Raw genomic sequence first — 13,034 nt, 5'->3', positions numbered from 1 at the left:
CTGCGCCGGTAAAATAATCCTTGTTTGAAACAGTTAAATATGGAAGGGAATAGAATCATAGAATTGCAGAATGCTCCCTTGAAGGAAGGGACCTTAAAGCTCATCCCTGCCATGGGCAGGGTCACCTTCCACTGTCCCAGGTTGCTCCAAACCCCATCCAACCCAGCCTTGGACACTTCCAGGGATGGGGCAGCCACAGCTTCTCTGGGCATTGTAGAAGGGCTGGGAAAAGAGATGTGCTGGGAGAAATTCCTGGGTCACTTCATAAAGTAAAGCCACCAAGCAAAGCGATCGTAACCATCCCTGGGGAAGAATATTCTGTGACTCTGTGAAGACAGAAGGTGCTCATCCCAGATGGGTGGCAGCTCCAAGGTGGTCGGAAGCGTCGCTCCCAGTGAACGAGGAGGAGTCTTCAGAGTGAAGGAACCACATGGTTCAAGGAAAGGGGGGAAAACAGGAATCTGTAATAGGAGATAAGCGTTCCAAGAGAAATCTCGCACCCACAAATGTCCTGAGCAGTGGCCAAGGCAGAGCTGGGGGAACAGAGGCAAATCTGACACAAGGCAACGTCAGAGCCGAACTTGTGACGATTGTTGTATTTTCCTTTATCCCGTTTTGAAGGGGGGGAGAATCCTAACAATAGTGTCTCACACTGAATAGCAGCTACACAAGGCTAAGACTGAGCAAACCTCTTGGTAAATGCTGTAAAACTTTCCAAAGGCTGTGAGAAAACTGACCTGATGGAGGGACCAGGAGTGACTGGGAGGAGACAGCCAGGGAGAACAAGGCTTCATCTCCTGTGTGGCCAGTGACACACAGCCCGCTCCTTGCTGCAGTTCCTTTGGCTTTTGGTCTATTCCAAAGGTACAGATACATCTGTCCTCAGCACCTCTGGTTGCATCAGAGGCCTGCACACATCTAGTTTAGCAGAAAAATAGAATATTTTTAATAAAATGCCACAGACCAGCCAGCAGAGCTAAAGCCACATCCACCTTCCACCTTTCCCATTCCATAATGCACCTGCTGATCCAACAGTTACCGTCAAATACTCCTGTATTTCAATCATTGAGCTTAAAACACTTCACAACAGCCAAACTACACAGTATCTCACACAAACTGAATCACACTTCAAAGGAAACAAAGATCCCCAAGTTCAGTGTATCTATCCCTTAATTAGCAGCTCAAACAGCAATTTCTGGCCCGGTAGCAGCTCCTGGAAAGGCTCTGACCTGCTCAGCCCCCGTCTCTGTGCTACCTCAAGGTAACCTGATAAACATGTCCTGGGGTCTGGGTTGGGAAGTGCTGGGGAGGGACAACTTATACTGAGCAACACGTTGGGCTGGCAGGGCCAGTCCTCCAGTCCCACCAGCCTCACCAGCAGGAGAAAACTGGGATTGTCTGGGGCTTGTTTCCTTCAGAGCAGGGAGTTATTTCTACACTGAGTTGGCCCTGCACACACATAACCAGTTCAGAGCATTAACACCCAAACACACGAAGCACATAGGGCCAGATGACACAACTAAAAAGGCACCCAGAGGAAGGCAGAGCAACAGGAAACCCCTCTTGTCGCAGAGAAATGTTCCCAAGCTTTTGCCCAGGCCTTTATTTCAGCTTTAAAGCCTGGAATAAACTTCTGTGTGGGCATCACAGCCTACCTTCACTCGTGCTGAATTCCCAAAGGAAAACCTCACGCCTCTGGATTCCCTTCAGCACCAGCAGCTACTGCAGCTGGGGGCAGGTGTTACCTGGCTGGAAAAGAACATTCCCAGTACAACACGAGCACCACAGAGCTCGTTCAGGGCAGTTTTCACCCAGGAGTCTGAATTTCTGTAATGGACTAAAATGTACTCATTTTTCCCTCCTTGTGCATGCCATTACCACAGAACTGCCCCGGCCCACTCACCTCAGACCCTGTGCCCTAAAATCACAAATAAGCCACTCCAGCTCACCAGGTTACACCCCACACACGCCTCTGCTCCACAGGCACTGCTGCTCCTTGTGTCCCCCAGGGGCTCAGGACCCTGCAGCAGCTTCCAGCTATTTCCAAGCCAGGCTTTCCATCTGTAGGATAAGCAGGAATATCAAATAGCCTTGGTATTTTACCGTCTCATTCACTCAGCTGCGTTTCCTGCCGTGTCTCTGATCCTTCATGCTGTGACTTCTTGGGGAAGTGCAATGCTCTGCTGGTCACTGTGTCAGGAGCATTGTGGTGACAGCAGTGCTGTCACCCAGAGTGATGGTCCTTCTGTCAGCTGAGCAAGGAATTCCTGAAGGATGATTCTCCAGAGTGTTAATGCTCAGTTCCACTCCCAGTTCCGTAACGCCTCATGATTTCCCCCCCCATAATCTTTATTTCAGCAGTTTATCAAAATGAAAGGAAATCCTAAGTACCTTCTTGCCACATGCAGAGCTTATGACTTCTCCTGAGTTAAAATCCCATGTCATACAAAATGAAATCCTGGGAAAGCAGGCATCCAGGGAGGGCAGTGCAACACATCTTACACTGCTGCACAAAAACAGAGTTCACAGGGGGATGCAGGTTGGATGGGAGCTCTGGGTCTCCTCAGTTCAATCCTCTGCACCTCTAATTTTCCCCTCCCAAGGACTCTCAGGTGCACATTTCACACACAGCTCTGCAGGGGGATCCAAGAAACAGTAACACCAATGATATATTTATCCTGGCTGGGTCTGAAGATGGGCAGTAAATTAAGTCTCCGAGCATTTCCCACTTAAAGAAATGCTGATTTACTTCCATTAGCTCTGCCTGTTGAATCCAAGGGCTTGGAGCAACCTCGTCTAGTGGAAGGTGTTGCTGCCCATGGCAGGGGGTGGAACTGGATGAGCTTTAAGGTCCCTCCCAATCCAAACCATTCCATGATTCCATGAATTCAGGCCACCAACACAGGGCTAAAACACGGAGGGCAGGCTGCAACTGCTGCCAAGTGGCCTCTGAAGCGATGCCACATGGCTGAACCAACACACAGGCAGGAGTCAGTGAAGATGTACCTGATGTGCTATCCCAGACTGCAAAGAAATGGGAATTTCAGAACCTGTGCCTGCTTTCTGGTTGCTCAGGACTATCTGCATTGTCAGGACACCCTGAGCACCGAGCAGGAGGAGCGCTCCTTTTCTGAAGAGCATAAACCCCAATTCTGCTGATTTCAGGCTGCAGTATCATTGCATTCACAGCAGGTCTTTTAAAACTGTGAACTTGACACCTACAAACATTATCCAGCCACCTGGATTTCATCACCACCACCTAAAGCATGGCCAGGGATTCTCCAAGGAGTGTGCTGATGACCAGTGCTGTTTTAGCAGCCTTTTATCAAATTACCCATAATCAAGACAAACACTGCAGAGGGGAGGAAGGGAAGAATAAGAAAAGTATTCTTCCCTTAAAAGCTGATGTTTTGCGACACTTCAGAACAGGAATGGACTGGATGAAACATTTCTGGTTATCTCTGACATTATCAGGGGCTGCAGTGCAATTTGGTTCACCAAACTGTCTGACTGAAATAAACTTCATCTTTTTCCTTTTTCCCACAATCCAGAGACATTTCCTGTAGCAGATACATAGTTTTATGTCTCCCATTTCTAAGCAAGAACACCATCTTAAACACAACATAATAAAAACAAGGACGGAGCTAGACCACAAAAAAGCAACCCAAGCCTGAGGAGTGAACTCTCCTCCTTCCAGGGAGCATTTTCAACCCTCTCCTCCTGGAGGGGGAAGTTCAGCAGAATTCTCCAAGACCTTCCAAACCATCAATGACCTTCTAGGGTTTCAGCTCAACCAGTGAGACATCAAACTCCACGACGGGGACCAAGACTTATCCCTGCTTTCAGCACTTCCCAGCTTGGCTGCATTCTTCCCCCAAAAACTGCTTTCAAACAGCAACACAGACTTGTGCTGCCAACAGAGAAGCTGCTCTCCCCCTCCCCGGCTCTCTCCCGCTCCCTTGTTTTATTGCTGTGCTCCAGCTCCTTTCTCCATGCCCTTCCCAGGTTGATTAATACTCATCCTGGATGATCAGATGTCTGGTAATTCAGGCTTTCACACAGCCCCACGCTGTAACCCTCAGCAAGGCTCACACATTTCACTCGAAAGCTTTGTGCTGACTGTTCCCCTCCTGCCATCCCGGCCACTCAGGGCGACATTCCGGAGAGAGTCCGGCTATAAAATTCTCATGTTCTTCTGCTGCCAGGACGGGAATTTGGTGACAGTACAATTCATTCATTTATTTAATGATCTTAATGTCAGCCTGAGTGGATAAAGTGTGCTTTGGCTGCAGCAAGCAGTGGTGGGGCTGTGCCAATTCCAATTGTTGCGGTGAATTCCGGTGACTCCAGGTGCCGCTGCAACGGAACATGAAGTTTTGGGGGAAATGGGAATCCATTCAAGCTAAACTTGGTGTGCAACCTCACAACCAAATACTTCAGCATAAACTCCTTTATCTGTGCAGGTGAACTTGTTTTTTTTTTAATTAAGAAAGCATTTTGGGAATTCAATCAGTACGATTAAGCTGAACAGCTTAAACTCATTGAAACTTACACCCTGTGATATTTGCATATCAACAAAAATTAGGTCTTTTTTTCCTTGTGAAGAGACAGACATAAAGGCACTTTGAAATCAACTTTAAAACACAATGCTGAAGAAAAACATAAAACTCAAGCTGAACAGGTTGACAGCTGAATTATTTGCACTCACAAATCTAGAATAGGAAACACAGAGCCCAGAAAAGTAAAGCAATTGAAGAGAGACCACCCAGTGACAAGTATTGAGCGCTGGTGAGAAAGTGTGACACAAACTGAAGCTGGTTTTATATTCTGCAGAGAGTGGAAGTCAGAAGACGCCTCAGCAGCTCAAGAAACAGCACATCCACATGAGCCTTGCTGTGCTAAAGCTGGGCACGAATGACCAGCTGCTGAAATCCCCTTCCCAGCACACCCCAAGGTTTGAGGAGCACCACGAATATCACATTAAAGTCACAACAAACAGGCTTTAAATACATTTTGGTTTCAGTTCTTGACTTCCCTCCCAAATAAGTGCCATAGGTCACCCACCCTCAGCTGCATCACCCTGCTGAGCTCCCTTTCCAATATGATCTGTTGAGTCAGCCCAACGAACCAGCTGCAGAGGGTCCAGTGTCAAGCCTGTACATCACCACAGACAGGAATTCAAGACTTACAGGAAGTTTTCAGGCCAGATTTCGGCCTCAATTCCCAATCAGACTGGTGGTTCTGTGGGAGATCTCGTGGCAGCCCCAGGACAGCAGGGCTGGTCTCACCACTCAGTGGAAATGCACCTTTTTTTTCCAGACAGGTCCTTTCCAGGGATGCTCAGGAGCCTTCCCAAAACAGCAGCTGACTAAAAAACCAAAGCTGGAGGTAGTATCACTAAAAAATCTTTCCCTTTGATGTGCATAGGAAGAGTCTCCTGCTAAGCCTGAAAGACCAAAGACTTCTCTCGTTTTTGCTTTTAGGCAAGAGAACAAAATAAGCCCAGAAAAATGACGGTTTCAAGGCACAGTAATGTCTACAACTTATTAATAACACATAAAAGAAGGAAATCTGTTTTCAGACCACCATTAGCACGGCCACAGCATGGGCTCAGATGGGTTTCCAACACCACCAGTGCCACAGACTGTAATCAGACTTCTCTGACTACCGTGAGTAACCGAGTAACTCACACAGTCACCCTCACGTGTAAATCAAACCCAAACACACCAGCATCATCTGGCAACCCCAAACAGAGCAGCCCTGCAATGTTTATTGGTTTTCACCTCCCAAAAGCTTTCCAAACTCGGGAAAATCTGCGTTATTTAAGACCTTTAACTGCATTAACTCCTCCTTGCTCAGTGTTTTTACAGCACCAAGAGCAAACCCCGAGGCTGGCAGGGAGATTTCTTCTCCCACCACGTGCAGGCCCCTCCCCTGCTAAAAGCAGGGATGGTCTTTGTGCTTCCAACTTTTACAGCCATTCCAGTGCAGACACTCTTACTCTGGAGCATGGGAGTCTCTTTCCTGCTGAACTCAAGCACTTGGAAAGGAGCAGCTGCTCACTGCGACTCGACAAGTCCTGACCCATTTCAACACTTCTCCGGCGGATTTGGAGAGCGCTCCCGGGACGGTCGAGGCCGGGAGACGTTTTTTCTTTCAAGACACACATTTCAGAAGCCACTCTGTCTTTTTCTCAAGCATATCTAAAGCTCTATAAATATTTTAACCCTCGTCCAGATAAAGGAAACACAAAGGTGTTATAACCAACAATGGAAACGTGTTATTTTTGGTGGCAGAACTGATTTAAACCCGATACAATCTCGATGTGGGGAAACTTGTCCTTTTCTCTCCACCTCAACCACGCAGCAAACAACGGTAAAAACAACTCCTTGGGTACCACCGGAATGCAGAGCGTGTAATTTTCCTTTCAGGAGAGAAAAAAAATAATCCTGCTGTCCCATTAACCCAGTTACATGCCCAGCAGCAGTTTGACTCAAGTCCCAGCAACAGTGTGCCATCACCTACTCCGAAAAGAGGGAGCATTCCGGGACACCTTCCAAACCTATGGAATAAACCATAGGAATAACGTGCATCAGAACATTCCAGTGGCCTAAAAGCTTATTTTGCTCTGCTCCCTTTGGTCCTTTCCTTTTTTTAAGAACCCATTCTATTCCCTTTTTCCAGCTGCTCCACATCACCAGCTCCTATTTAAACAAAGTCCACGGTTTGGGGAGGAAAGTTGTACAGGGGAGAAGTGCTTGAAATCACAGCAAGTGTAAAACACAGCACCCTGAGAGTCACAGCAACTCTATTCCCTTCCAAAAACAAGAAGACAGATCAGTTCCCCTGGTTCCTCCAGAGCACGGGGTGCACGACTCCTCCCCCCACACGTTCATGCCTCGGAACAAACACCCGTTTTCTCTTCCCCATTCATTCCAGAAAAGCTTTTGCAATTGCCAGCAGCCACATTCAAGTCACAGATAAAGTTTCCTACCAAAGCAATGCCTGTAGAACAGTGATATTACCCAGCTATAATTCCCCAGAGTAAAAATTCCAGCAACTCTAATCATATTAGAGGATTTACACACAACTAAACTTGACAGTTGACTAGCCCTGAAATTGCTGGATTAGGGAGAAAAAGAAAATATAGGTTACCTCTGACTTCTAAAGGGAGATCTTCCCTGCTAACTCCTACTACCAAACAAAGACAGAGCAAATACATCAACTCCACACATCCCAAAGTTTGCCAATGACACGGAAAAGCCTTTCAGCCCAAAAATGATGGACAAAATCCATATGCACACAGATGAAAATCCTTCTACATCCCAACATCTAAAAGGGAAGTTATTTGTTCTGAGTCTCCTGTTACTTTCTCACCAACTTCTTACCATAGATAAAGACACAAACTCTGTTCCCAAATCAGAGCCGAACATTAAATACACACACATTTAAATGGCCAAACCTCCTCACACAGACTTCTGCCAGAGAATACACACAGCCATGTCCTTGGATGTGAGGAGAAAATAAGCCATTTGAAATCACATTTTTGGAACGGTTTTCTCCAAGAGATTTCACCACAAAAACCTTACAAAGCTGGTAAAGTGACATATCTGCACTCTAACATGATTAGCTTTTGTCATTAAATAAATTAAAGCTATTTCTGCTTGAAAGAACTCTCAGATCTGCCAAGGCTGGGGAACATCAACAGGGGAGGTGGCAGGGAGGGCTAAAAGCACTTAATTTTTTGGCAATACGCTCCCAATCCTGCGCCTGTTCTTCACCTGCAGATGAGCCGCTACCACAGAGCAGCAGGGAAAGTCTCTTTTCCAAGCTCCTCTCCTGCTGCTCCAACTGTCCCAAGGTGTTTGATCTCCACAGCTCCAGCACTCCTAAATGGAAACACCTCCCAGGCAACACCTCTGCCCCTTCTTCCCCTTCATCAGGCTCAGAATGCTCCCTCCTGAACTCAAACACACACAGAGCAAGGGACACCTCTGATCTCAGCCCGCTCCTTCCCCTCCTTCCCTTTCAGGATCTTAATGCTCCCGACACCTTCCTCACATCCAGCTGCCACTGGAATCTGGAAGAGGACTCCCAACTGTGCTCCAGTCCAATGTCAAAGCTGCCTGGGAGTCTGGAGCCACAATCACGCTCTTCAAGCTGACTCTTGTGCCCAAGCAACTCCCGAATCCCTCGTCCCCATCTTCAAAGTCATCAACAGATAAACCCCTGGGAGCACATGGACTTGGAAAACACCACTTGGAATGGAAGTGAGCAGGGAGGGAGGATGGTGTTAGCTCCAAACTTCCAGAGAGGATCATAGCAACCCAGAGACCCTGACCCTGCAGATGCTCTCCTTGAGAGAATTTCCTTGAGAAATTCATGGGCACTTTCCCCTTCAGCTCAACTCTGAGAGAGGACAGAGAACCCCACACACCCAAATCCTCCTGAACAGACTTGATTTAACCACATCTCCAGCACAGGCTGACTCCAGCCCAGCCTCCACCCCCACCACCAGGGAAGTGTTGCCAGGAACTCACCCTGACTTCTCACACAGCCTCACACATTCCTGAACACCATCCTGGATTTCTTGCTGTTCTCCTGGGCTTTTGGGAAGCCACTCACATTCAGAAGCTGCTGTCCAACAGAGCAGGAAGCAGCACACCCCTTTCTGAAAGGGACTACAGCACAGTCAGATGGAGCAATGCAGGAAAAACTAAAACTAAATTGCTGAGGCAACATTAACAAAAAACACGTTTCCATGCACAGCAATGATGGAATTCACACAGAATTCCCCACACACACTGACCCTTCCTCTCTGCTTCTCAGAAACAGAATTAACAAGGGGGAAGAAGAGAAAAAAAATTAATAATGGTCTATTGAAAGCCACCCTGAGCCTGCCATGACCCACAATAACCTGGGAAACACCCAGTATTTCAGAGGTGCCTGATCCCACACGGAAACAGCCACGGGGACAGAGTGAGGTCAAGCTTACTGGTACCTGCACAGAGACCAGCAACAACCAGGAAGCTGAACTGCCTCCAAATGTGAGGAGGTTGGGAAAAGAAAACAAAACCCTAAACCAAAACCCTACTGACCCCAGCCCAGAGCTGAGGATGGCTCTGATTTGGCTCAGACTGAGCAGAGTCACATTAACCTGCCGTGCCAGCAGCCCTCACCTGAGGTCCCATCAACCCATCTCCTTGTGCTTTCCAGGGCAGTGTTTGCTGGGAAGAAACTGGTGACCTGATTATATTGATCCACAGGATTTATTCACAGCACAGGGGGGGTTTAAGGAGCAGCTTAATGTGACACACACACAAAAATTACACTGAAGTGCAGAGTAAAGAACACAGTGCAGTTTACCTCGTGGCAGAAGTACCATCCAGGTAACACCACGAAGGCTCACAGTGCACCTGCAGCCCAGAGGTACCTTCATCATCGGACATTTTTACAGAAAAAGTCTCACTCCAGACTTCATCTGAACCCCTCCCTCAGAGACAGTCTGGAAGCCAAAGCCAAGGAGGGCAGATTGGGGTTTATATTTTGTAATATCCCTCTGTGTGTCATTTCACCCTCCCCTGTCCATCCTCCCCAAATAAGGGCCAGAATCCACATGAAGGATTTATCCATACTGACAATTTTGAGAACAATTTATGCCTGAAACCAGGTTTGGCTGAATACTCACCACTACCAGAGTCACAAAATTATCTCTACTTACTTTTACCCAGAAAACTTAACTTCCTGAAGACAGTATGTGAAGGAAACTCCTCAAATCTCTGTCTTGTCTTACAGCAGCTTCAATAACTTCCTATTCAGCAGGAAACAGAATGAATCTTCCATCCAAACATTTCTGCTCTCATGTCCATCACCCTCCAGCTTCACTTTTCTTAAGAAAATACTATTAAAAAAAAAAAAAATCCCTTCCCATTGTATTTTTCTTTTCCCTCCCTAATGCCTTTCTACATGTACATGTTAAACACTTCTCTCACATGCAATTCTTTTTTTTTCCAGTAACACAGATATTGTTTAATTTCATTATATGCTAAGTCTAAAACCACACGTGTTTCCAAAGACACAGAGCTCACCACACGGAAACTGTTTTGGTTTAAAAAGCCCAAGTCAGAGAAACCTGCAGCTCTATTTTATGTGCTGTGAGGTAACACTGGCTCAACAGTTGTATCAAAACAGAGAGAAAAAAAAGAAACCAAAGAGCTAAAAATAAGGCTGAACTCAGATGACCCCCTGCACTCCAGCAAATCACAGATGAACTCTGCTCCCCGAGCCTCACTCCTGCAGCAGCCTGAGAGCAGGGGACAGCTTTTCTTTATACCTGGAAGCAGGTTTTGGTGGAGGATAAAACCAGCCAGGACACCTGAATAAGCTTCACACAAAAGGTATCAAGTGTTTGTATACATTCCAAGCACAGATCGGGAGTTTAGAGCGATATGGGTCAAACACAATGTTTTCAAAACAGACGTGGCTAGAAACAAAAATTGAACTGTGTCATTTTAAATCACTCACTTTTATAACACCAACTTGTTGTCATACCCACCCTCTGTCCTTCCTGCTCTGGGTGTCCAGTTGGGTTCCTGCATGGGACAGGCTGACACACCACCCCCAGCTCCTTCAGGAGCTTCTCCAGTCTTTCCAAGCCCTACTGTTTTCAGGGCTGTGCTCAGAGGTAAAGCCAAACTTCATCCCCCGTGGGTTTGATGAGAACACTCACCAAAAGCAACAGCGTCCTCCTGTCCCAGCTCCAAAGGCACAGCCACTCTTGGAACCACCACTCAGCGACACTGGAGACCTGTTCCAGTCCCTCCACGGTGCTTTCAAGCATTACTGGACAATACAGTGCTTTGGAAAGCCCAGCACAACCCCAGAGCCACTTCAGCCCTTCAACTGTCAAGGCACCCAAGCGTCACATTCCCCGATAAAAAAGCCCCTTCCCAGGCAAACCAGCACCTTGCTGGGAAGATCAAACTGGGCACAGTGTTCCCACTCTGACACTTGGCACATCCCTCAAAACTGAGTAAATTTTCCCCGAGCAACAGTTTTACTCACCACCACCACCCCGCTGACTCTGTACTGACAGCACCTTCCCACTCCTTTTATGCCAAAAGTAGCCGCTGGAATTATGGAACAGCACAGACCAGCCACAAATCACCCAGCACAGAGAACGTTCAGGGGTTTTCATTCGACCCAAACAAATCCGTAACGTCAACGGTCCCATGATTTAAGCAATGAATTTGTTGTCATGGCAGGGGTGACTCCGGCCGGAAGCTCAAGAAAACAATGGACCTAAACTGGTTATAAAAGCGCTCGGTTTTCCCACCTCCAAAATGAAAGTGAGAGCAAGAAAATGCTCACGCTCAGGGAACACAGTTCGGAGAGCACAGGCAGCACCGCACAGCTCCAACAGCCCTGGGCAGGAAACCCGCCCGGGCACTGCCACCTTAAAACCCAACTCGCCGCCAACATTTATAGGAAAACACACTCCCGGCCGTCCCTGCACCACTCCCGGGTAACCCGGCACGGAGGTATCTCGCTAAAGTGTGGTTTTCACTTCGTGCTCCCCCCAGAACTCCAGGGAGGGGGGGAAGAGAAAAGCCACTTTGCCACGGGATGCTGTCGGACGCTGGAAACAAAACCTGAGGCCGGCAGCACTTTCCTGCTGATCCCTGCAGTATTTCCCTCCTGACTCGGGGCCTACTGGCAGCACAGAACCGAAGACCTTTAAAAAACACTCGCAGCCCCCGCCGGCCTCTCTTTGTAGCAGCTTTGGCGGGGGGATTTTGGGGAGTGGGAGCCTCCTCCTCCTCCTCCCCTCCACGCGTGGCCTGGCAGGGAAAGCTGCTCGCTGAAGACATTCCACCTGAGATTTATCCCCACCAGCCGAGTAAGAAAAATTAAATAAAATAAAATAAATCACACGAAAATCGGCCCCGGCTGGAGGAGGGGAAAAAAAAAAAAAAAAACAACAACAAAAAAGCCACAACAAACTGGGTTTAAATTCGCCCGAAAAAAACAACAAAACCAAAGCACTTACCTGGGCAGGACCGGAGGAAAAACTGAGGAGCGGTTTATAATTAAAAGTTTACCCTTGGGGTCATCGCTGCTTCGGGGAAGGGGGGGAAGGGGGTCCCCCTGGAAAGGCTGAGCCCCCAAACAGCCCATTAGCAGAGCGGGGGGGGACACCCCCCTTGCCCCGCACCACCCCAGCAGGTGCAGCCCCCCCTCTGCAGGGGGGCCCCACAAACAGACACACAAAAAGGAGCCGGGAAACCCTCAAAAACCCCCTCCTTACCCACGCCCGGCTCTGGGGGGGCCCCGGCGCCCTCAGCTCCCCCCGCTCTGGGGGTCCCCGCGCCCCCTCACCCCCCACCCCCGCAGGCCCGGGGGGTCCCCGCAGCCCTCGCCCCCCCCCGGCCCCGCTCGCCGTGGGGAGGGGGTGTCACCCCCGAGCCCCCCCGGGGCAAAGGATACTGTTGGGGCGGCTGGGGCGGCAAGGCCCTGATGTTGGGGTGAGGCGCCGGCGCCGGGTGAGGGGGAGCCGGGGGGGGAGGCGGCCCCGCCGCCGCCCCGCTCCCGGGGCCGGTCCCCGCCGCCGCCGCCGCCGCGCCGGGTTTCAAAGCCGCCTTCTGCGGTAAACTCATGGCCAAGCGCAGCCACCACCCCGCGGCGGGGAGCGGGGCCGGGGGGAGCCGCGGAGCGGGCCGGGGGAGAGCCGGGGCAGCGCGGCGGGCCGGCACCGGCGCCGGTCTCCGTGACAACGCGCCTCCCGGAGGGCTCGGGAGAGGGGCCGGCGGGGAGGGAGGGAGGGAGGGGAGGGAGGGAAGGGAAGGGGGGGCGGCTCAGGCCGCGCTGCTCATGAGCCGGCGGCGGCGGGGGGTCGCGGTCGCCCTCGCCGGGGGCAGCGGAGCCGTTCGCGGCGGCGGCTCGGGGGCGATGCCGGCGGATTTTCCTCACTGGAGTAGCGGAGCATCAAACATGGCGCTGCGGCCGCCTCCAGCTGTCCGGCCGGGCGGGCGCTC

At 49.7% G+C, this 13,034-nt stretch overlaps 1 protein-coding gene across 12 annotated transcripts in view; it reads right to left on the bottom strand.

Moving 5' to 3' along the window:
• The window catches only part of EIF4G3 (eukaryotic translation initiation factor 4 gamma 3), a 144,451-nt gene extending 131,625 nt beyond the window's left edge, over window positions 1–12,826 (bottom strand). For 11 of the 12 annotated variants that reach the window (XM_027668747.1, XM_027668743.1, XM_027668745.1 and 8 more), the window contains exon 1: window positions 12,487–12,756. In XM_027668747.1, coding sequence (XP_027524548.1) covers window positions 12,487–12,656 — 170 coding nt within the window. In that variant the 5' untranslated portion in view covers window positions 12,657–12,756. Of the gene's footprint in view, window positions 1–12,486 lie in introns of all 12 variants that reach the window. The other variant, XM_027668755.1, reaches the window with a different exon arrangement.
• Between the last annotated feature and the right edge of the window lie 208 nt (window positions 12,827–13,034).

Source organism: Corapipo altera, unplaced genomic scaffold (assembly GCF_003945725.1).
Source record: "Corapipo altera isolate COAL_440 unplaced genomic scaffold, ASM394572v1 332, whole genome shotgun sequence".
Taxonomy (NCBI): domain Eukaryota; kingdom Metazoa; phylum Chordata; class Aves; order Passeriformes; family Pipridae; genus Corapipo; species Corapipo altera.
The sequence above is the reverse complement of the archived record's forward strand: the minus strand, read 5'-3'. Positions and strand labels throughout refer to the sequence as shown.